This window comes from Mirounga leonina, unplaced genomic scaffold (genome assembly GCF_011800145.1).
Source record: "Mirounga leonina isolate KUSES-001 unplaced genomic scaffold, KU_Mleo_1.0 Mir_82, whole genome shotgun sequence".
NCBI lineage: Eukaryota > Metazoa > Chordata > Mammalia > Carnivora > Phocidae > Mirounga > Mirounga leonina.
Genome location: NW_023270825.1, coordinates 27,345,671 through 27,370,165, shown reverse-complemented (window position 1 = coordinate 27,370,165; position 24,495 = coordinate 27,345,671). Strand labels below are relative to the sequence as shown.

The 24,495-nt window shown below is 39.5% G+C and overlaps 1 protein-coding gene across 6 annotated transcripts in view; it reads left to right on the top strand.

Moving 5' to 3' along the window:
• Positions 1 to 24,495, top strand: part of ZNF410 (zinc finger protein 410) — a 41,294-nt gene that overhangs the window by 13,894 nt on the left and 2,905 nt on the right. For 3 of the 6 annotated variants that reach the window (XM_034992932.1, XM_034992931.1, XM_034992929.1), the window contains 9 exons: positions 1,074 to 1,209; positions 4,206 to 4,424; positions 5,608 to 5,799; positions 10,665 to 10,815; positions 11,629 to 11,810; positions 15,154 to 15,243; positions 17,873 to 17,998; positions 18,740 to 18,880; positions 20,300 to 20,427. In XM_034992932.1, coding sequence (XP_034848823.1) covers positions 1,074 to 1,209; positions 4,206 to 4,424; positions 5,608 to 5,799; positions 10,665 to 10,815; positions 11,629 to 11,810; positions 15,154 to 15,243; positions 17,873 to 17,998; positions 18,740 to 18,880; positions 20,300 to 20,427 — 1,365 coding nt within the window. Of the gene's footprint in view, positions 1 to 1,073; positions 1,210 to 4,205; positions 4,425 to 5,607; positions 5,800 to 10,664; positions 10,816 to 11,628; positions 11,811 to 15,153; positions 15,244 to 17,872; positions 17,999 to 18,739; positions 18,881 to 19,179; positions 20,428 to 24,495 lie in introns of all 6 variants that reach the window. The other 3 variants (XR_004677050.1, XM_034992933.1, XM_034992934.1) reach the window with 3 other exon arrangements.

The window sequence follows — 24,495 nt, the reverse complement described above, 5'->3', positions numbered from 1 at the left end:
CTATCTATCTATCTATCTATCTATCTATCTATCTATCTATCTATCTATTTATTTTATATTTTTTTGTGGGCTATCTTCCGAGGTTTGTCTTTAGTTCAGGAAGTCAGTAAACTTCTGGAATGAGCCAGATAGTAAATATTTTACGTTTTGTGGGCCATATGGTTTTGGTCGTAACTACTAGTTTATTACTTTTTCTGTCACTAAGTACTTTTTCAAAGATTTAAAAACTCTTTTTTACCTATAGCCTTTTATGTTTATTTAAGTAAGTATAAGTTCTTATACATCTAGGTAATTACATAATGACAAAAATTTTATATATATATGACATATATGTGGATATGTATATACATAAATAAATATTTACTACCACAACCATTTTTCAGTTAATTTTGTATGTATCTGAAAGTGTTTTCTTTCTAAATGCGATTAGAGGATTTAAATATTATTTATTTATTATTTATTTTATTTTCATTTATTTTTTTAAGTAGGCTCCATGCCTAGTGTGGAGCCCAACATGGGGCTTGAACTCATGACCCTGAGATTAAGACCTGAGCTGAGATCAAGAATCGGAGGCTTACCTCGCTGAGCCACCCAGGCGCCCCTAAACATTTTTTATTTTTACTCATTTCTCTTCCTTTAATTTTAGTACATCTGTGTCACATAGTGGAAAGGTCAATGAATTTGGAATCAGGTTAAGTTTGAAGATTTACTTCCTGTACTAGTCATGTGACCTTAGATAAGTCATTTGATGTCTTCAACTTGATTCCTTATCTTTATTTATTTTTTATATTCCTTATCTTTAAAATACATGTTCAATTTTACTGGGTTAAGGTGAGGATTAAATGAGCCAGTATAATACAGCTTTTCTTTAGAACAGAGCACTTGATAAAAATAACTTTAAATGTTATTTTGTAGTTAATTTAGTTTTTCTGTGAATGTGGTTGAGACTAAGAAGCAATAAAGACTTAATTACGCTATGAACTTTTGGTAAATTCAGAGGTTTAGATTCATTCCTAACAACTTGTATTTTTCAATATTGTCTCTTCCTCCTCTCCCTGCCCAACCCCACCCAGCTCCTGGTACAGTTTGTTCAGAATACGTCCATCCCATTGGGACAGGGGCTAGTAGAATCAGAAGCTAAAGACATTACTTGCTTATCCCTCCTTCCGGTGACTGAGGCCTCAGAATGCAGTCGGCTAATGTTACCAGGTAAAAATTAAGATTACAAGAAATAAGATAAGCAAGTTTTGAGAGCTTAGCCTCCTCTATCATACTGGTGGGATGGGATAAATGACTTTATAACTGACTCATAGAAACTGTAAATCTAGGAATCATGAAGAATAAGCAACCATAGGAGTTAACAAGTGCATTGGTAATTTAAGCCATAGTAATGGATAGGATCATTCATGAAATGTGAGAGTGAGAAGAAAAGACCAATGTGGAGCTCCCTATTCAAGGTACAGGGTAAAGCAGGAGAGCCTATGAAGGAGGGAAGAAGGAAAGGCTAGAGCAGTAAGAGAAATATGGGTACAGAGTGCAGGCATGAAACTCAAGAGAATAGTCACTGTGTCAGATGCTTCTAAGAGGCCCATGAGATAGGGACTGTCCCAATGAGATAGGGCCAACAAGGCCATTGTTGACGTTGGCAGGACCTGTTCCATGGAAAGGTAATGGAAAGCCAGGTTGTAGAGGGTTGAGGTATCAGTGCAAGGTAAGTGTAGTTGAGGAAGTAACCACACTTTCTCAAGGCTCTCCTGCTATGGGAAGGAAAAAGAGAAGGACATAAAGTAGATGGCAGAATTCTTTTTTAAGATCTGAAATATTTGAGGATGGTTTTATGCTAAGAGGAAAGAGCCAGTTGGAGAGGTGCAAACAGAGAGTGGTTAATTAGTGGGGAGGCTCCAGGAGAGGTAGGAGGAACTAGAATGCTGATCATGAGTTGTGAGATTAACTTTGGATAGGGAGAAGGAGATCCTATCCCTTGACTGTTAGCAAGGAGAACATTATTTTTGGGTGCAGTAAGTTCTTTATTTTCTGGAAATTGGAATATTTAAAATTTGGAATACTGATGTTAAATCAGGGGAGGGGAGGGTCACCACCTATTAGTGATTGGTGACAGCTTATTATAAAGTCTTCTAGTTACTGTTCTCTAGTGATGTCCTGTTTCTTTGATTTTTTTTGAAGTGACTTTAAAATTTTTTTCAATGTTTAAAGATTCAAGAAGGACAGATACATTCAACCAACCAGTGTTGACTTAAGGTTTCCCTGTCTAGTTCCTAGCTTTCGCACATCTTCTGTCGTTCAACTCCTACTATTTTTCTACTGGTATGTTGGAGTTTTTCCAAATCCTTATGGATTTTCAATATGTGTACATTTCCATGTGCTAATGAATTTTGATCTTCATTGGGCTTAAATTTTTCTCTCCTGATTTTAATTTGTTTAATAAATATTTTAACAATATTGAAGTGAAAAGAACAAAATCATTAATCTTCTTTTCTACATTAACTTTAGTTTTAATTTTGATTAAAAATATTTTATTTTTAAAAAGTTTTTATTTATTCATTTAAGTAATCGCTACACCCACTATGGGGCTCAAACTCACAACCCCAAGATCAAGAGTCTCATGCTCTTTTGATCGAGCTTGCCAGGTACCCTGATTAAAAATATTTTAGATAACCAATATCAATAATAATAAGTGAAAACCCATGTACTCACCTCCCAGCTCATGAAACATAATATTACAAACACAAATGTATCTGCACATACCTCCCTAACTTTATTCCCCTCCCTCTTAAATATGTGTGTATCATTCCATGCATGGCCGGTATGTTTTCTTTTTAGTTGGGATTTGTGATAGATACAGAAAAGTATAAAACCCTGTGCTTATACATTTCGAAGAATTATTATAAAGGAGATACCCACCACCCAGTCAAGAAGTAGAACCTTACCAGCTCCCAAACCCCCATGGTTTCCTCCCTGATAAAGACAACCTCTGTTCTTCCTAGGTCACCACTACCCTCAATTATTTGACCCATATTTGATTCCCAAGTTTAACCACTGAGATCTAAGCAATGCAGTTTAATCTTAGGTGTTTTTAGACCTTGGAATCATATGAATGTATATTGTTGTACCTTTCTTACGTTATTCTATAGTTGTGAGATTCATCCTTGTGTGTATAAGCTGTGGTTGGTTTCATTGCTATATAGAGTTCTGTTATATGAGTGTAACCACAGCTTCTTTATCCATGACACTGTTGATGAATATTTAGTTATTTTCCAGTGTTTTACTGTGACAAACAGTACTGCTATGAACTTCATTAAAAACTTTTTGTGTATGATAAAATATACATAACTAAAGATTTGCCATTTAAACCAGTTAACCATTTTAATCACATAAACTTACAATTTAACCAGTTCTGTGACATTAAGTACATTCATATTGTACTATTTCATTAGACTTTGAAATGACAGTACTGTCTATCCTTAGGCTTCCACTTTCATTCCTATAATATCTGTTAACTTCCTTAAAAAAAGGAAAAAAAATGATCTGCCTTTTATAAAGATGACTGAAACCCCTGAAAACATTGAGTGCTTTAGCACTATAGTGCAATTCCTTGTTTTGCAACCAAAACCTTTGGAAAGTCATTCCTTTCCTTAGAATAAAGTCCTAGAGAGCAAGTCTTCTGAATTATTTCTTTACATTTCAGTGTAAACCCGGAAGTATAATGAAACATATTTATGATTCTATAAAATTTCAGTGATTTCTCAGGCTGTGGTTTTTTTCCCCCTAATGACTCAACAGCACTGTCACATACATGCTATAAAAATGAAAGGGAGGGATCTCTTCCCAAGAAAAATAATTTAAAATTTAGATCCTATGTTAGTATTCATTGTATAACTATATTTTTTGAGGGGAAAAGTACTGATTTCTGGCCTCGAAAGGACAAAGGCCTGTGATGTCCAAATGTGGATGGTTGGTTGGTACATCCAAATGTCAAACGAGTCTGTCCCTCACATTTTGGCTGACTCCTTTTAAAACTTAAAGTTATCTCTCTGTTCTCTTCTGAGGGAAATTCTGTATTTGTAAAATAAAAAGGCTGCTGCTCCTAGAAGGGATGTGATAGGGGCGTTCGGTGCCGTGTATCAGAATGGTGAGCCCCGTGGAGAGAGGTGCCACATAAAGCTGTGGTCTTTTCCCTTTGCTAGATGATACTCCAAGTCATACAAACTCCTCCAAGGAGGTCCCTTCCTCGGCTGTGTTGAGAAGCCTTCAGGTGAATGTGGGCCCAGACGGAGAGGAGACGAGGGCTCAGACTGCACAGAAGTCCCCGGAGTTTTTGTCCACTCCAGAGTCTCCCAGCTTGTTGCAAGATCTACAGCCAAGTGATAGCACTTCTTTTATTCTTCTTAACCTAACGAGAGCAGGTATTCTTTATCTTTTTCTGAACTCTGCTCATGCTTAAGAAGAAAACTGGGTGGCGGGGCATATTTAACCCAGTCATACTTAAAATGGAAAGAAACCTTATTATTTTATTATTTTAGAGAATTGGTATAGTCTGGTGATCAGTTGAATGTGTAGGGGGAGAAGGCAGACTTCAGGAAGAAGTTTCTTGTTTGGGAAATTAGGTTGTGCCATTCAGCAAGATAGTGAGCCCAAGAACAGGGCTGGGCGGGGAGGATGATTAGTTCCAGTTTGTGCTTGTTGATGTTGGGATTTCAGAGGGACATTCATGAGGTGTTCTTTAGAGAGTTAGAAACAGGAATCCAGAGTTCTAGAAATGTCTGTGTGAAATAAGTTGTTTTGGTGCTTATCAGCATTCAGGAAATGTATGAAACCGTGAACATGGATTCTTTGATTCAGGAGCATAAACAGAAAAGTAGGCAAATCTGGGACCCTGGAAAAAACACATTTAAGAGGGGAATAACAAAGGAGTGGGGAGGAGCTGCCAGAGAGGGATAAAGAAAACAGAAGGAGAGTGCTATGCGAGAAGCCAAGAGAGGGAAAATGTCTTAAAGAAAAAAAAGTAGTAAATCAAGCCAATACCACAGGAAGGGCTAATGAGGTGAGGACTGGGGAGTGTATGTCTAATGACCCGAGCAAGAGCAGTTGTTACTGAGGTAGTAGAGGTGGAGGCCGGGTTCTAACCATGGTGGGGAGTGGATGACAGGTGAGAAAGTGGATACCCAAGTTAGAAGTTACGCTTGCAGGAAACTTGACTGTGAGACAGTAAATAGCTAGAGAAGTACTTGGGATTTTCTCTTCTTTTTAAAAATAAAGATGGGCAAGACAGATTTAAAGGCTCTAAGGGGAGGTTGTAAGGTGGCCAGTAGAGAGGAATGGCTTGCAAATGGCGGAGAGAGGGTCAGGATACTAGCTTGCTTACCCTGGGGGGACAGCTTTGCCTTTGAAACCAGAGGGGGTAAGAAAGAGAAGCCTGTCGTCTGGGAGTGGAAAGGTGATAGATAACCTAGTGTAGTAGGAGAACAGAAGCTTGAGGTGAGAGGTGAAAATCTGGAATAGCTAATTCAGGCCATGAAGTATCCGAGCCAGGGCCGATAGAAGGGCAATTTGATGGGTAGCTTTCACATATCCTCTCGTTTCTTCCAGGTCTGGGCTCTTCAGCTGAGCACTTAGTATTTGTACAAGATGAGGCAGAGGATTCAGGGAATGATTTCCTCTCCAGTGAGAGCACGGACAGTAGCATCCCATGGTTCCTCCGGGTTCAAGAGCTGGCTCATGATAGTCTGATTGCTGCTACTCGCGCACAGCTGGCAAAGAGTGCAAAAACCAGCAGCAATGGTGAGACCCCTGTGACGTTTTCCCTTCCCATATTCTCTGTGGGGATTTTGGCAATACAATGACCATATTTTGAGTTGACTGGAATCTGAGTTATTGGTGAGAGCAGACCCCTAGAAATGTGTACACTGTTTGTCTTATTTTCTATGAAATAACTTAGCTATGCCAGATTCATGTGCAAAATCAACAACACTAGCATTCTCAGTTGTCAGCTTTAAATAATGTACACAGCCCCTTTAAAGGGAAAACAAGATGTTATCTTGAATTGTTTTTATTGTACTGTTCCCTATACTTAGAGCTTTTATACCATTATAAAATCAAAACAGTATTACCAACTAATAGGAATAAAACTACAAAACCAGTGAGAATAAAGTTAATATTTTATTTTGGCAGACGATGGTGTTTTGCTGAAACTGCCTCCGCTGCCTTTTGTTTTGGAACCAGTTCATCATATGACCTTAAATATCCAAACAGTCTGTAGGGCTGTTTCTTTTGAGTTGAGCATGCTGGTACTAACTCTGTGCCACTTTTCTCTGTCCAGTAGTTTTCAGGTATAGTCCTCAAATCATCAGCATCACCTAGGAACATTGAAATACAAATTCTCAGGCCTCATCCTACTGAACCAGAAACATGCGATCTTTTAGTAAGCCCTCTCAGTGGTTCCAATACATGTTAAAGCTTGAGAACCATGACTGTAAACCACCCCTAAACCAGTGCACAACCTTTGCTTATGTAACATGCCATAATACTTTTTGTTTTAGAGCTGCTTCTATATTTTCTCTTTAATCTGTGACAATTAAGGTACTACAAATTATTAAGGTTAAGGTACACACTATCATTGTCACAAACCAAACTTAAGCACTGAAATCTTATGTTGGTACATGGCTGTTTGGAGCTCATCTGGATGATCTAGAATATGCTTATGATTATTTTGTGATTACCATGCAAGTGAAAATAAAAAATTAAAAACTTTTGCAAGGATCCCTGTGAATGTTTCAGAATATTCCAGTTTTAGAAACATTAACCTAAATCTTTTCTACATAGAGAACTCCAAACTTCTTTTTTTTTTAAGTTTTTATTTAAATTCCAGTTAGTTAACATACAGCATAATATTAGTTTCAGGTGTACAATATAGTGATTCAACACCAGGTGCTCATCACAAGTGCATTCCTTAATCTCCATCACCTATTTCATCCATCCCTCACCCACCTCCCCTCTGGTGACCATTGGTTGTTTTCTATTGGTAAGAGTCTGTTTCTTGGTTTGCCTCTCTTCTTTTTTCCCGTTTGCTCTTTTGTTTCTTAATTCCACCTGTGAGGGGCCCCTGGGTGGCTCAGTCGTTAAGCGTCTGCCTTCGGCTCAGGTCAGGATCCCAGGGTCCTAACCCCGCATCGGCCTCCCTGCTCCACGAGAAGCCTGCTTCTCCTTCTCCCACTCCCCCTGCCTGTGTTCCCTCTCTTGCTATGTCTCTGTCAAATAAATAAATAAAATCTTAAAAAAAAAAAAAATTCCACCTGTGAGTGAGATCATCTGGTATTTGTCCTTCTCTGACGGACTTATTTCACGTAGCATAATAGTTTCTAGCTCCATCCATGTCACTGCAAAGAGAACTCCAGACTTCTTTTTTTTTTTTACTTTCCTACTTTTTAAAAATTTTTGTTATGTTAGTTTCATCTTGTTTCATTTTTTTCCTCCCTTCCCCTGTGATCCTCTGTCTTGTTTCTCAAACTCCTCCTATCAGTGAGATCATATGATACTTGCCTTTCTCTGATAGACTTATTTCGCTTAGCATAATACTCTCTAGTTCCATCCACGTCGTTGTAAATGGCAAGATTTGGGTTTTTTTTTTTGATGGCTGCATAATATTCCATTGTATATATACACCACATCTTCTTTATCCATTCGTCTGTTGATGGACATCTTGGCTCTTTCCATAGTTTGGCTATTGTGGACGTTGCTGCTATAAACATTGGTGTGCACATACCCCTTCGGATCACTACATCTGTATCTTTGTGGTAAATACCCAGTAGTGCAATTGCTGGATCATATGGTAGCTCTATTTTCAACTTTTTGAGGAACCTCCATACTGTTTTCCAGAGTGGCTGCACCAGCTTGCATTCCCACCAAAGTGTAGGAGGGTTCCCCTTTCTCCTCATGAGAACTCCAGACTTCTGTTAGTTTCAACATAATTAGTTCTGCTTTGACTACTGTAATGCTGCTTAGAATGGCCAGTTTTACCATTTTGGGGAGGCTCTAAAGTTCAGATTCTTCCTGAGATGCTTTTGCTAATCTCTGGGTCCTGAAACCGGCAGCATCTCCTCCTTGCATTAAGGAAGCAGTGCGGTATGAGCCAGGAAGAAGCTGGTACAGGGAGGGAACCTTGGGCTTGGCCTCTGGAGAGCTGGAATCCAGACCTGATGCTGTTATTAACTCATCCTCTGCCTGGGGGACTTAACCTTCTTAGCTGCAGTTTTCTCTTGTTCAGAACACAGAGATCAAGTAGCTTACCTGATTGGGTTGTTTTGGAGATTTAAATAAGATTTTGCCTGGGAAATGCTTTATAATCAGCAAAGCATTGTGTGGATGTTTTTATTACTCTCAGAATATTTTACCTTATTACCTAACAACTACCTCGTATACTTGAATATAAAGTGAGCCCAAATATATGACAGTCTTCTATTTTATCAATGAGATGATTCCATAAAACCCTTTGAGGGGGCTAACTTAGGTATATAAACCGTTAGTCATAGAGATAAAATTAAACACTGTGAGTGGTTTTTTGAAAATGTTATTATTTTGATTACACACCCTTTAAATCATGAAATATATTAATATTGCTTTTCACCCACTAACATAATGAAATTATTTTATTTGGTATTTAAATGCATCTTTAACATAAATATCTTTGTTGTTACTAAAGCCATTTTGTGAGTCCGGTAGCAGTTTCTCAGAGCACATCTTCACTTCTATCTAAGTTGATTGAAATACAGATATATTTAAATTTTGTATATGATGCTTTATGTTATAAGGGGTTAGCAAAGGGCCGGATAACCACCTGTTTTATAAATAAAGTTTTGTTAGAACACAGGCGTGCCCACTCATTACAAATTGCCTGGGTGCTGCAGTGGCAAAGTTGAGTTGTTGTGACAGAGACCGTATGGTCCTCCAACCAAAAATACTTAGTATCTGGCCCTTTACAGAATAAGTTTACTGACCCATACTATATATGATACTTTCACTGGAAATTTTATCCCAAATGCAAAGACCTCACATAACTGTGGGATCTTTAAAGTGTTTACAGTGTTATCCAATGTGCGCCATGTAAGGTGTTGAATTTCTTTGTCTTTCTCTTTTTTTGTGGGGGGAACCAGTTCATCAGATGATCTCTGAATATCCAAAACTATCATTGGTTGATGTCATTTTAAGCTAATCCATCTTCTGCAAACAGTGCTTTGTGTTTTTAAGGGAGTAGTTTCATAAGGACTCAAATACAAGGCAATTCACTGTTTTCTGAGCAGTTTTTAAATTTCATGATTCTGTCAGTGTTCTCATTGTATATACAACATTGAATGCACAGAGTCCCAAATGTCAGCGGTTTAAATTTCTGTATTAGTGTGGGATTTCTACTGATCTTCCATTAGAAATTAATTAGCTGGAGCTCTGGAGTTGGTGGGAAATTTCCTTTATGGTATATACAGTTTTGTACTGTTTAAAATTTACCTATGTGCGGCTGTTTTTCAATTAAATAAAAAAAAAACTGTGGGACAATATTAAAAAAGAAAAAAATTTAAAAGGCATCTTAGATTCTACTCTGACCTTGGATCAATTAGTTTTATAATTAGCATTTGATGACTTGTACAGCAAGGAACATGTAGGACAGGAAGAGATTAAGATTAGTAGACGGGATGGAAACCTTGATCAACTGTCAGGTTCCAGGAAATGTGATGGGTACAACATTTATTGTCCCTATTCTTGGCTTTTGAGAGGAAAATTTGGAAATATAAATCTTATTCCTGAGGTATATGTAGTAGAAAGATAAACTCCATATGCTTGAGGCATAATTAAGTAGTCATAAATATTTTTCTCTGTTGATATCCAACTATATCTTGAAGAAAATGAAAGAAAAGGAGTACTACCTGTGAATCTGGGATTTATATAAAGCTTTAACTGATTTCACTTAAGTTTAAGGGAGGCACTGTACTACGTGCTCATTTTCTTCCTTCCTTTTGTTCTGTTGAACAAAAAACTTCATGTTATTTCTAGCTTTTAAAAATGTGGTTAGATACTGTAAAATCAGCCGAGTTTTTGTATTCTTAAAGAGAAGTGGCACAGGAAATTGGAAGGTTATTCTTATTCTCTAAAATGATAGAAACAGCCAAATTGACCTCAGAAGATAGAAATCTAAGAGTGATCATTTACAAAAGAAATCACAAGCATAAGCCCAGAACTAAGCCATAATGGCTGCCCCTCCTAAAATAAATACAAGTTCGGTAATACCTGGAACAAGAAGCCATCTTTAGCATCCCACTCTGGGTGTTGACGCATATGCTTCCCTGCCAATTTGTGTAATGCAGGATAGGTTTAACTCTCTTTTTTTTATGTGAAACCATTGTGGACATTTCTTACATTTGCCAAAGAGGCCTGGTCTTGTGAAACGAAGCATGATGGCTTTTGAAAATTCTCTGGAGTAAGGGGATGGGAACAAATTGTGTGCTCAGTTGTTAGATGGGTATCAAGAGAGCTAGGGAAGCTGAAGATAGATACCTGCTTATTGATCAGTAGGAGTAAAATATAGGAGCTTTATTGTTTGAAACAAAGTACCTCAGCAGCTTCCTTCCCTGGATTACAAATATGTGACTGTGTTACAGGAGAAAATGTCCACCTCAGTTCTGGTGATGGGCAGCCCAAAGATTCTGGGCCCCTTCCTCAAGTGGAAAAGAAGCTCAAATGTACAGTTGAAGGCTGTGACCGGACATTTGTGTGGCCAGCTCACTTCAAGTACCATCTCAAAACACATAGGTGAGCATATTTGAGGTTCCATACTTGGAGCTCAAGAATGTTGAGGCTTCTGGAGGAGCTTGTCCCCCATTGACACATTAAAGGAAAGCAGGGGCTCCAGTTCACTTGTGATTAAGATGTCTTTTGTTTTTTAATAGAAGGGTTTGCATTGTCTCATTTACCTCATTTTTCACAAATACTTAGTAAGACATTTGGTACCTAAGCGTCTTAGAACAAGAGTTCTGGAATCTCCTTTTAAAATATAATTTCTTGGAAGACTTAAAAAAAATACATAAGCATGGGTGCACTCATAAACCTGTGAAATCATTTTTCAAGAAGTAAGGTGTGGGGGGCGCCTGGGTGGCTCAGTTGGTTGAGCGACTGCCTTTGGCTCAGGTCATGATCCTGGAGTCCCTGGATCGAGTCCCGCATCGGGCTCCCTGCTCGGCGGGGAGTCTGCTTCTCCCTCTGACCCTCCCCCCTCTCATGTGCTCTCTCTCATTCTCTCTCTCTCAAATAAATAAATAAAATCTTTAAAAAAAAAAAAAAAAGAAGTAAGGTGTGGGGCACCTGGCTGTTGGTAGAGCATGCAACTCTTAATCTTGGGGTCGTGAGTTCAAGCCCCACGTTGGGCATAGAGATTACTTTAAAAAAAGGGGGTGGGGAGTAAGGCCTGGGGCATCTCTGGTTTTAATAAACTTCAGATGATTCTGGTATATCCAGGTTTGGGAATTACTGTCTGCTTTGAGAGGCAATAGGAGCTTTGATTTGTCCTTTCTAGCAAAGAGCATTTTCAGGTATTGTTGCTTATGTGATTTTTTTTTCCCCCCCTAGAAATGACCGCTCTTTCATCTGTCCTGCAGAAGGTTGTGGGAAAAGCTTCTATGTGCTGCAGAGGCTGAAGGTGCACATGAGGACCCATAATGGGGAGAAGCCCTTTATGTGCCCCGAGTCTAGCTGTGGTAAGCAGTTCACTACAGCTGGAAATCTGAAGAACCACTTGCGCATCCATACAGGTGTGTGCAACCCCAACTTCCCTGTAGGCAATCTTCCTCTGGGCTCGAGGTTTGCTCGCCTGTCCTTAGGAAAGGCTCTGACGTGGGAATAGAAATGAAGGTTTAGGCTTGTTGCTAAAACTCTGAAAATGGGATTTCTTTTTTTCACATGCTTCATGGCACTTTTCAGTTAATTCAGTAACATTTATGACCTTTCACCTGTGTGTGAGGAATGGATAGTGTTGATTTCTGCCTGTAGGAGCCTAAAGTGCAGGAAGGGATATAAGACCTTCTCTGATAACAATGATATGCTGAGATATGGACAAAATCAGTATTTCCAAATATCTTCGAATGTTACACGATTGTAATTTTGATCAGTAGTACTCATTGAATCACACAAACCATACAGAGCCTCTGCTAGCCCCTAAATGGGGTAAGGGGAAGGGGAAATACAAAAGCTAAGATGAATCCCTGACTTTGAGGAGTTTGCTTTTTTGGTGGAGCCTCACAGCATGAGAAGCAGAATGGGAAGGTGACTTGATCTGGGTCAAATAGCGTATTAATATCAAAGGAGCAAAATAAAGATACCCTGACTCTCATTCTAAGAGTGTAAGGTAACTTTCCAAGCCACCTGGCCTAAAATGTGCTAAGTTTCTTGTCAGAGCTTAATCACTGAACCGAGACCAGTCTTAGGATATGTAACTGTTCTTCCCCACTTTCTTCTTGCATTGCTAAAATGACAGCAGGTACAATTAAAGGGCATTCAAAAGTGAAACCCAAGCTGAAGCCATTTTGTTCTAGGTACGTCCCTGTGATTCCTGCTAGATTGACGTTACCACCGGATATGTTTTAGGGCAGAATAGCTCTGTTCTCAGCTTTTTCCTGAGAGACTAAACTATACTCTCTCCAAGAAGCACTTTGAATAAAAGAACAAGAAAAACATCTAGCAGACTAGATAAGGGAAGAAGTGGAGTTCACCATGCCTTATGGTTGAATTCATTAACCTCTTCATCCTCGTGCTGCGCATCCCCTTTGTAGATTAGATAAAACTGAACATCTTAAAATGCTTTCTTTTACTGTGGAGTATGACCTTTATTTTCTCTCCTCATTCTAGCTCCTGCTAGCTCTCCCTTGTGAATCTCCTAATTGCTCACCATTTCCAGAACTTGTCGTTTCTCCCATTTCACTCAGTGTGTCTCTCGCCACAGTGTCGGGGCGCAGTGTAATCATTTATCCCTGGATGCCTCACAGATCCCAGTTGCCAGAATTCATATAATAATAAAAGTTAGCATTTATTGAGGCAATTTAGTATGTGTCAAGTACATGTACATTGTCTCTTTTAGTCCTCAACGATACTTATGAATTAGATACTGTATTTATTGGCAAAGAAATAGGGGATTAGAGAGTTAAACAACTTGCCCAATATTACACAGCTAGGAAATGGCACAGTTGGGATTTGAATTCTGGTCAGACCCAAAAGCTCTTACAAGGATTTTGTTTTCAAATGCTGACAGCTCAGTTTATCTTAAATGTCAAAGTGACCGCAGATCTTTATTAGTAGTGACAACAGTAATTAAAGCTCCCGATTTCAGCTTACCATGAGGGCTGACTATGTGCCAGACACCATGCTGAATATATTTAACTTGTGTCTCAGTTCTCACAGTAACCTTTTGAGATTGTATTATGTTAATTTAATTTAAATTTTTTTTAAGATTTATTTATTTTAGAGAGAGAGAGCACACTTGAACGTTGGGGAGGGGCAGAGGGAGAGAAGCAGACTCCCTGCTGAGCAGCATGGGGTGGGGGTGGGGGGCCCTTGATCCCACCACTCTGAAATAATGGTTTGAGCCAAAATCAAGAGTCGGATGCCCAACCCACTGAGCCACCCAGGCACCCCGGAATTCCTCCCTTTTCTAAATATTTATAGCACTTTTTTGTACAGGAATTTATATTAAAGTTATTTATGAATACATTTATCTTTCACACTAGTCTGTGACCTTTAGATAGGAACTGCCATCTCTGATTTTTTTCTCACTTTTTATTTTGAAATTATTACAGTCTCATGAGAAGTTGCGAAAATAGCGCAAAGAGTTATGTTGTGTGCCTTACCCAGCTTCCCCAAAAAGTGACATCCTCTGTAGCCACAGTACGATATCAAAACCAGAAGGTTAAGAGTACTATCAGTTAGTCTACAGGCCTTATGTAGTTTTTACCATGCATCTTTGATTTAAAATAACAATGTAATATTGTAGGGTGCCTGGGTGGCTTAGCTGGTTAAGCGACTGCCTTCCGCTTGGGTCGTGATCCTGGGGGTCCTGGGATCGAGTCCAGCATTGGGCTTCCCTTGCTCTGCGGGGAGCGTGCTTCTCCCTCTCCCTCTGCCTGCCACTCTCCCTGCTTGTGCTCTTTCTCTGTCAAATAAATAAAATCTTAAAAAAAACCCAAACAATAGGGGCGCCTGGGTGGCTCAGTCGTTAAGCGGCTGCCTTTGGCTCGGGTCATGATCCCAGGGTCCTGGGATCGAGCCCCGCATCGGGCTCCCTGCTCTGCGGGAAGCCTGCTCTCCCTCTCCCACTCCCCCTGCTTGTGTTCCTACTCTCACTATCTCTCTCTCTGTCAAATAAATAAATAAAATCTTTAAAAAAAATAAAAATAAATAAATAATAATAATAATAAAATTAAAAATAAAATTAAATAAAATAATAAAATTAAGAATAAAATAAAATAAAAAATAATAAAATTAAAAAAAACAATTGTAGACAAAAACAAATATTGTAGACAATAAAAATTACAGAGAAGCACAAAGAAAGGAAATCATCCATAATAGCACTATTCAGGCTGTAACTACTTTTAGCATATTGTTATAGATTTTTCTTTGTACCTCTGACTGAATATCTGTTTTCATTTGTTTGCTTTAGATAGTGGGACTATGTAAAACCTATTTTATAACCTTTAAAAATCTGTACTTTTTAGTGGATTTAGAAACTGAATCATAAAAAGAATGGTATAAAGTAAAAAATCCTGACAGCATATGTGATGTTTATCTTGATATCCTCAAAAGGGATGGGATCACTGAAGAAGGTGGGTCAGTGTAGCTGGGGGTCAGCCCTTGAGCCAGGAAGGAGAAGGAAGTATGATGCTCAGAGGTAGCCACTCTAAAGAAGAGGGTAGGGCTGTCTGGTGGGCTGTTGGCTAGGAGACCATTGAGAGGTGACACTTATTGGATAGATAGCCCCACTGAAACTACATAGCCCGAATTTAAGAAATCTGAGCAAGTCGTTGGAAACTGGATAGGTTAATGGAAAAAGAGAGTAATAGATAGTTCATCAGAAGGCTGATTCTTTATGTCATTTTCTGTCTCCAGGAGAGAAGCCTTTCCTTTGTGAAGCCCAAGGATGTGGCCGTTCCTTTGCTGAGTATTCTAGCCTGCGAAAACACTTGGTGGTTCACTCAGGTACTAGAACCCGTGCCTTTCATAGATTTCAGGGAAGGTAGAGAACCAAAAGGGTAAAAGGGTGGTGGTGGTGGGGAAATGGTATAAAGAAATCTAGAAAGAAACAAACTTCAATATAAAGTTTACTTCTCATGACAGAATCAGAAATGAAGGCTCTTGATAATTGGATTAAAAGGGTTGTATAATCAAGGGGGGAAAACCTAATTGCTTTATTCTCAGCTGAGCCATTGATGAATTGCTTTCTAATCCAGAGCTTTTCTGAGGAGATCAGAAAATTTATTTGGCACTGTGTTGGGTGCTTAATAAGTTACATCAGATATGGGCCATGGAGGTTATTCAAAGCAGAGATTGCCAAGGCAGAAGTGAACTCAAGAGTGGAGAGGGATTCTAGAATGGAATCAAGTAATTGTTCAAATGGTTAGCCGTGGGAAGTATAGGGAAGCCAGAACAGGAGGAGTGGAGAGAAGGAACTCGAAGTTATTTGTGATGAGGACAGCAAAGCAGTTCAGTGGGAGCGAGGGAGTTGGAGAGGTGTAAGCAATCAGGGATATGAATTTCAGAGTTGAGCTCTTACTTGATGACAAGTTCTAAGCAGAAGGTGACAAACTGTTAACCTGTGGGTTAGATGTGGACTTCCAGGTATGTTTTGCTTGGCTTGTAGAGTGTTTTTATTTTATCTTACTTAATTTTATTGTATAAAATTATGTGAAACATACATAAGAGGAGAGAAAACAAAGACATTTTCTTACATAACAACAATACTATTATCATACCTTTCAGAATTAACAATTCTTTTTTTTTTTTTTTTAAAGATTTTATTTATTTATTTGAGAGAGAGAATGAGATAGAGAAAGCATGAGAGGGGGGAGGGTCAGAGGGAGAAGCAGACTTCCCGCTGAGCAGGGAGCCCGATGCGGGACTCGATCCCGGGACTCCAGGATCATGACCTGAGCCGAAGGCAGTTGCTTAACCAACTGAGCCACCCAGGCGCCCCAGAATGAACAATTCTTTAGTTTTATCTCATACCCAGTGCATGTTTAGTTTTTTTGCAGTTGTCTCAAAAATGTCTTTTACAATGGGTTTGTTTAAATCAGGATCCAATAAGGTTTAATTATTGTACTTAGTTTAATTATTATACTTAGTAAGCCTTCTTTAATCTAAATCTGCCTATAGCGACTTTTTTTTTTCATGCCATAGACTTATTGCACTACAGTTAGTTGGGTTTTATGGAATGTCCCACATTCTGGATTTGTTGGTTTGCCTTCTTTTATGTTATTTAACTTGTTCCCTTAGATTTCCTATAAATGGAGGTAAGCCCTAAAAGCTTCAAAGGTTCAAAGATTTGGCAAGGATGTGTTATAAATGGTTGTATGTGTTTCATTTTGTATCATCATATCAGGAGGCACGCAGTGCTTGGTTGTCAGAATTTATCAGTGGGTTCAGGTGGTAACACCCTGATCTTCACATTGTTAAGTTCCCTAGCACCTTTTGCCGTATGGTTTCATGAGTGATGCCTGAATTGGTTATTTCATTAGGATTGTAAAATGGTGGTTTTCTAATTCTATCATTCTGTTCACATCAGTTGGAATTCTTCTGTGTATAATAAGTGTCTTCTCTATCCAGTAGGGCTATTAATTTGCACAGGAAAGGCAGGAAAAACGTGTGTTCCTTTTCATTTCTTTTAATTATGAATTTTCAAAATAAGAAATTGGTGCTCTTGTTTCTTCTAGTAAATTCATGGGTTTCTATGTAGTCACTGTGTATCAATCCATTGTAGTTCTCTTTGAACAGCTTTTTTGATGTATAATGCATATACCTTAAAGTTCATCCATTGTAAGCATACAAATCAGTGATAGAAAATATAGAGAATTGTACAGTCATCACCACAATCCAGTTTTAGAACAATTCTGTCATACCAGAAAGTTCTTTTGTGCCCCCTGGTTGTCAGTTCCTGCTCCCACGCCCAGATCCAGGCAACTACTGGTCAGCTTTCTGTCTCTATAGATTTTCCTTTTCTGGAAATTTTCTGGCCATTTCACTTACTTTGGCTACCTACAAATCTCCTATAGGCATGTGTTTCTGACCCCAGCTCCAAGTGTCATTGTCTGAGTAGGTGGAAGAGTGACTGAGAGCTTTGGACACAGAGGATAGTTCAGATCACAATGTAGAAGAACCACCGGTGTAAACGCTGACGGCTGTGAGAGTGGTGGCAGGAAGTGGGATAAGGGGTATTCTGAACCCAGGGTTGGAATCCTTGAGGATGGTACATGTTCTGGAGCTCCATGGAATAATGTATCTGGAAAAGGAAGGGAATATTCTGTGTGGCTGCCATGATCTGATATCAAAGAGGTTGTGAAGGCAGCCGTACAGTGGGTACTGTAAAGGTAGGAGCTGGGAGCAATGAGCATACTAAGCCCTGCTGTGAACTCTTCCTGCCTTCCCTGGTGTATGAAGGTTTTGAGGCTGGGACCTCCAAGGCTGGGCGGAGAACAGGAGAAGGAAAAGCCTCTTCTGTTTAGTTTAACATTCTCTGAACTTCTCTATCCAGGTCTTGAGTCCATTCTCTTGATGTCAGAAACGTACCCTATTTTTTTTTGGCTACCTTGTCTTAACCTGCTCTCTGTTTCAGGAGAGAAGCCTCATCAGTGTCAAGTCTGTGGGAAGACCTTCTCTCAGAGTGGGAGTAGGAATGTGCACATGAGAAAGCATCATTTGCAGCTGGGAGCAGCTGGGAGTCAAGAGCAGGAGCAAACTGGTGAGGAGAGAAGGTGGAGTGGAGGGCTGTATCTTCTGGGTCCAAAAAGCCAAATAACTGGCCTATCTGGTTATCTGGAAATTTTCAGATTCTGTGTTAGGGAGAGAGACCTAGTCTCATTTGATGGACTAGTGGTTTCCAAATATAGCTCTACAGTAAAATCTGTAAGCTTTTGAAATGTATATATTTGTATTGCCTGCCCACCCCTCCCCCCCAAATAAAACAAAACAGTTCAAACTGATAACTGAAATTATTTGGGAGTAAGATCCCAGAATCTATAGTTTTGGTTTCTGTAGTTAAGTGTAATGGTAACTAGTGCTGATCCATGAACCAGCATTTGAGTATTACTGTAATAAAGTCTTCTGTAAGACGAGGGTTTAAACATTTTTTACATATCATTCATGATTCCCTTTTTACCCTAACTTAAATTTGATAACTCGTTTTTATTATTTTTTTCCCATGTCTTTAATCAATTATTTCATTCCATATACTCCTTTCCAAGGATGTATCCTTCCCATTTCATATATTAATTCTCCACATGCTGATCGCAGGCAAGGATATTTATCTATGAGGCTCCACCCTTCCCTTCTAGGTTTATTCTTGCTCCCCAAAAGTAGATAGCATCCAAGATACAGGTTAACTTCCAGTTCTGAAAGGAAAGGCCAGCTTCCTGTGAAGGAAAATGGGGCCCAGGCACAGCCTGGCCTGCAGCGTGTCTCTCACATCCTGTTCTCTGTGCAGCTGAGCCACTAATGGGCAGTAGTTTACTTGAAGAGGCTTCAGTAACCAGTAAAAACCTGGTGCCTATGAATTCCCAGCCCAGCCTTGGTGGAGAGTCCTTGAACCTACCAAATACCAATTCTATCCTAGGAGTTGATGATGGTAAGACTTTCAACTCTCCTTTATTTGGGGGAAAATGGGCTGCAACTAGGGACTAAGGAATGGGGTTGTCTCCAAAATGAAGGTTTTAATTAATTTCATTTCTCGTGAGTGGTTGTGGTATGATTGCGTAGCATTTGTGTTCTTTGTCTCTGGGATGGATAAGTGAATCTGTTAAAAAAAATATATTTTTTTTGTTGAACAGATGATGTAACGAAAGAATAAAGAGAAAAAAATTTAAGAAGAAAATTATCCATAATCTTAGCATCCTAGCCCAACTATTTCTATCTTTCCTATTGCAGTTATGGAAGAACTTAACTTTTAAAACATATAAACAGAACATAACCAGGTTTTACAGAGGAGATATAAAGCAATTTCTCCATACCTTCAAAAGCCATATCTTCTGGAGAAAAGAAAGGGCTCTCTAGGAAACAGTTGCTCCTCTCTGGTATAGAAATTTCACCCAAGTTACACAGGCCAGGCCCTCTTCTCTGAAAAACTTAACAGGTGAGGTCAGCATGCATTTATTCAGTGCCTACTGTGTGCCTGGCACCATGTGAAAGATAAAAGTAGAAACCAGGGACCTTAAAATCTAGTTGAGAAGTCAAAACTTACATATGGGAAACAACATTGAGTGAATAGAAGATAGTATGTAAGTAAATGCTAAATTACACAGTACAGTCTGGAAGAGCAGTATCTATTGAAAGCCCCATAGAAGAAACTTTGATTTATTAGAGGCCTAAGTAGTTTATGTATAAACTATTTCAGAAGATTTTTACAGTGATCCCACTAATGAAGTCCGAGATCCTGTGTTTTAGTTACTTGTATCCCACTCAGTCAGTTTTGTGTATAAGTGACCATGTTTGTGTAAACTTCTGTGCGGAGTCTACACGGCCCAGCATGCTTCCACAAGCCTCCTCGGTTTTGTAATATGATACTAGTGCATAGTTGAAGCGTGGGACACAGAAATTGCATGGAACTACTTTGCCATTCTTAAGGGAGAAAGTGTCAAGGGAGGAAGGGACACTGAATAGGAATTTTGAAGCCAGATTTAAGTTCTTAACTTCTGCGTAGTATGCTGTATATCGTTGGTGGCTGCTTTAAGGGTAGGCTCTGGTCCCGGGATCCGCCTGCCTCAGCAGCTTTTGCCCTGTTTCATGCATGGCTAATCCAGCTAACAGTGCTAAAGCCATACTACTCAAAAGTGGTATATTGAAAAATGGTCAACTCTCATATATCATTTCTTCCCATCCCCCTTTTGTAATACTCTCCAAATTCACTGGTAATGATGATTATTATCAGACAGGAATTAATTTGGAAGAAATACAGGAATACGGGTTTCTCAGGATGGGAGAGGCTTGATAATGCAGGTGGGTATATCTGTAGATTCATTTTTCGTTGAAACGTTCTCTGCTGTTTCAGAGGTGCTTGCTGAAGGATCCCCACGTCCCCTGTCTTCAGTGCCTGATGTGACACATCACTTGGTGACCATGCAGTCAGGGAGGCAGTCATATGAGGTTTCTGTCTTAACTGCCGTAAATCCACAGGAGGTAAATCTGTCTCTTGCCTTTACTTTGTTTCTGTGGAGACTAATGTGGACAGTGGCTGGGAATCTAGTTTTGATGATCTGAAAATTACTCCAATTTCCCTTTCCTGGAAACTTTGTCTAGAATATCTTCCTTTAAGCCAAGCATGAGTCCAGCTTAACTTAAACTTGATTGTTAGGGTCTCCTGGATTGGGAGATTGGTCACTCACGACTGGGTCTCTCAGCTTTAATTTCCTTTATATACATACCTTACTGAATGATACCTGCTCCTACTGTTCTCTGCCTAGGACATGAGGATGCTGCTTTTATTTTATAAAGAAAATATCTTGGACAGAGTGGTCCTTGAGCAAAAAAGATAGTGACAAAATCATGGAAAATAATCATTGTTCATTTTATTAGGGTCATATGTCTGGGAGATACCAGGCTGAACCAACTGGGCCTTTAGGGACGTGTTCACTCGCTTGTGGAATGAGAACCATCATCTAAATCGGGGAGAGGTTTTAGGTTGCTTCTAAGCATTCCCAACTCTATGATCTTAGCTCTAACCCAGAAAACAGAATGAAAACCAGTCAGGCTTCTAGAATCTTAGGGTATAGTAGATGACTTCATCATGAGCTCATTTCATATGCATAAACTTTTGCCAAAACCCATGTATCTTGGATGCCTTCATATTATAGTAACTCTTACAGTGCTCTCCCGTCTTTTCCCCTGACCTTTTCATTATAATCTGATACCACAAAATCAGCTGTTCCAGTATTCAGATGATTGCATCCTATATTAAATATTCCGGATTATTCTGTAAGATTCCTGGGGATGCCCAAGATCACAGGGCTCTGGACATGCATGTTAATGATTCTGCCAGAACCTTTCCTTGTATTCATCATTGTGACCCATTGTCTGAGTCTTGCTTATATTATATTCAAAGTTTTTTTGCTGTTGATTCTGTTGGTTCTTTGCTAAGCCACCTTCTCCTGGCTGCTGTTTGGGAACATATCTCACCTATGAAGACTTCCTTTATTATTTCCCCTCTTCATTTATGTATTTTAAAATTTTTATTATGAGAGTTTTCAAAGAGTATAGTGAGAGAAAGTATAATGAACTCATGTACCTATCCCCCCAACTTCAACAGTTAACTTTCTACTATTCTCTCTTCCCGCCTACTTCTTACTGTTGCTGTTCTGTTTGTGCTGGAGTATTTAAAAGCACATCACAGACATACCATTTTATTTGTAGATATTTCAGCACATACCTCTAACAGATAAGTATTTTTTCATAACTATAATGTCTTCATCATACCCAATAGAATTAACAATCATTTATTGATATCCTCGAATACTTAGTCTGTGTTCCTTTTTTATTTTTTCTCAAAATGTCTTTTAATGGTTGGTTGGTTTAAATTAGGATTCAAACAAGGCCCATTCACTGCATTTGGTTAATAATTCTCTTTATCTCTAATAGTCTTCCCCACCCTCCACTCCCTACCCCGTTTTTTCAGAATGACTTAACTATTTAATAAGAATTTCCCACCTTCTAGTTTTGGCTGATTGACTCCTTTTGTTTAATATATTTCTCTATCTACAGATTTCCTAAAAACTGGTAGTTAGGAGCTTAGATTCATGTTCTTTCTGCTTTTATGAACTGTGATTCTTCTATAAAAGAAATATTTCTCTCATCAACTATTGGATTGCTCTAAAATAGTTCAGAAAAATCATCTCCTTTTTTATCTAGTGGAAATTATTATCCTGACAAACCAATCCACAACACTCAGGCTTTTCCTTTTTTATATTTGAAACCTTGGAGCTTTTCTCTCCTGTACTGCTAAATACCTTTTTTTTATTGAAGCGTTTCAGGTTTTCTCAAACAAATGCCAGATGTATAAAAACGTAGTCAACAGATACTTCATACCTAATGAAGTGCAAGGCCCTCTGTTGGGTACTAAACAACAGTAAACAAAGTCTCTGCCTCAAAGAGCTTAGTCAGACTTCGGACCTCTGCCTTTTATAACTGTGCAAAATGGTGCCCCTGGAATTGTGCTGTACAGAGAGAATGGGAAGGGTGGCAGATCAATAAATGGGGCAATTTTTTACATAGTGTAGTAAGTACTAGGTAGGGGGAAGTTAGGGAGTAAGTTTTAGAGTTTAAGTTGAGACCTGAGGGATGAATAGCAGTGATCTTGATGGATAAGTGGGAGGGATTGGAAGAAAATAACAGGCAGCAATGAGTACAAGGGCAGAGGTGAGGGAGCAGGGCACAACTATGGAACCACAGAGGGTTGAGTAAGATGGAATGTGGAATGGAAAGTGAGAGCAGGAAGGATAAGCTGGTTTCTCTCTTGAAGGGCCTTCACTTCAAGGACATGATTTTATCCTGGGGACAGTGGAGAGCCACTGCATGGTATTAAGCCAGGTGTGACATGGTCAGATTTGTGTGTGCAAAAAGTCCAGTAATAGCACATTTGTTCCCCTCGGACCTAGGCACATGGGTCTTGGATTCAGGGTGTCCTTGTCTGGGTGATGCTTACTCACAGCCTCAGACAGACACAATACCACAGACCACCTATAAGAAACAAAAGAAAACTCGGCCTTCACCCCAGGAGGACACTAAGGGCGTACAGGCCCTAAGCACCCAATTTCATGATGGAAGCCCTAGACAATTCATAGAAAAATATTAACAACACAAAGGGGAAAGTGCTCCCCTTAGTGTAGCTGAAAATCCTAGACGATTACTTTTCCCCTCATGGGTCGTCGCATATTTACATACAAACACACCCTCTGTCTGAACCTCACTTCTGTGTTTCTTTCACTGTTATCTCTATTATTTTCCTCTTATCACAGGCATTCCCACTGCTCATCCCTCCTTTTCCTTATCATGGCAGGCTTACCACATCCTCTGATACTGTCATTTTTTTAAACCTACAAGCCCCTCAAGGCTCCAGGTTTAGTCCTCTTCCTCATCTAAGCTCCTGGTACTAACTGACTTTCCTCCAGTGACTGAGAAATGTTGATTCCTTAGGGATTCGCAGATAGAAGAAAGCTATTTGCAATCCTTTTTTTTTTTTTTAATAATTTTTTAAACAAGATTTTATTTATTTTAGAGGGAGTCAAAGAGAGAGCAGGTGGAGGGGCAAAGTGAGAGAGGGTCTTAAGCAGACTCTTAGCTGAGCTCGGAGACCAATGAGGGGCTTGATCTCACGACCCTGAGATCATGACCTCAGCCAAAACCAAGAGTAGGACACTTAAGCGACTGTGCCACCCAGATGTCCCGGCTATTTGCAATTCATAAACCAACACGTCCATTTCAAATTCTGGGTTTGGAGATAATCACACATTGTAGATCAGACCTGTAACCTCTAAGAATTTACTGATGCACTTGCACTTGGACTTCTGTAAATATGCTCTAAAAATAAGCTTATCAAGAATATCGGAGGGGCGCCTGGGGGGCTCCGTCGTTAAGCATCTGCCTTCGGCTCAGGTCATGATCCTCAGGGTCCTGGGATCAAGCCCCACATCGGGCTCCCTGCTCAGTGGGAGGAATCCAGCTCAGCTCCCTCTCCCTCTGCTGCTCCCCCTGCTTGTGTTCTCTCTGTGTCTGTCTCTCTTTGTCAAGTAAATAAAATCTCTAAAAAAAAAAAGTAACATCAGAGAATAACCAAAGCAAGTATCAGAAATTATCATGGGAGGGGCACCTCGCTGGCTTAGGTCGGTAGAGTATGGGACTCTTGATCTCAGGGTGGTGAGTTTGAGCCCCATGTTGGGTTGTGGAGATTACTTAAAAAATAAACAACGATGTGGATGGAACTGGAGAGTGTTAGGCTGAGCGAAATAAGTCAATCAGAGAAAGACATGTATCATATGACCTCACTGATATGAGGAATTCTTAATCTCAGGAAACAAACTGAGGGTTGCTGGAGTGGTGGAGGGTGGGAGGGATGGGGTGGCTGGGTGATAGACATCGGGGAGGGTATGTGCTATGGTGAGTGCTGTGAATTGTGTAAGACTGTTGAATCACAGATGTGTACCTCTGAAACAAATAATATATGTTAAAAAAAAAAAGAAGGGGGCGCCTGGGTGG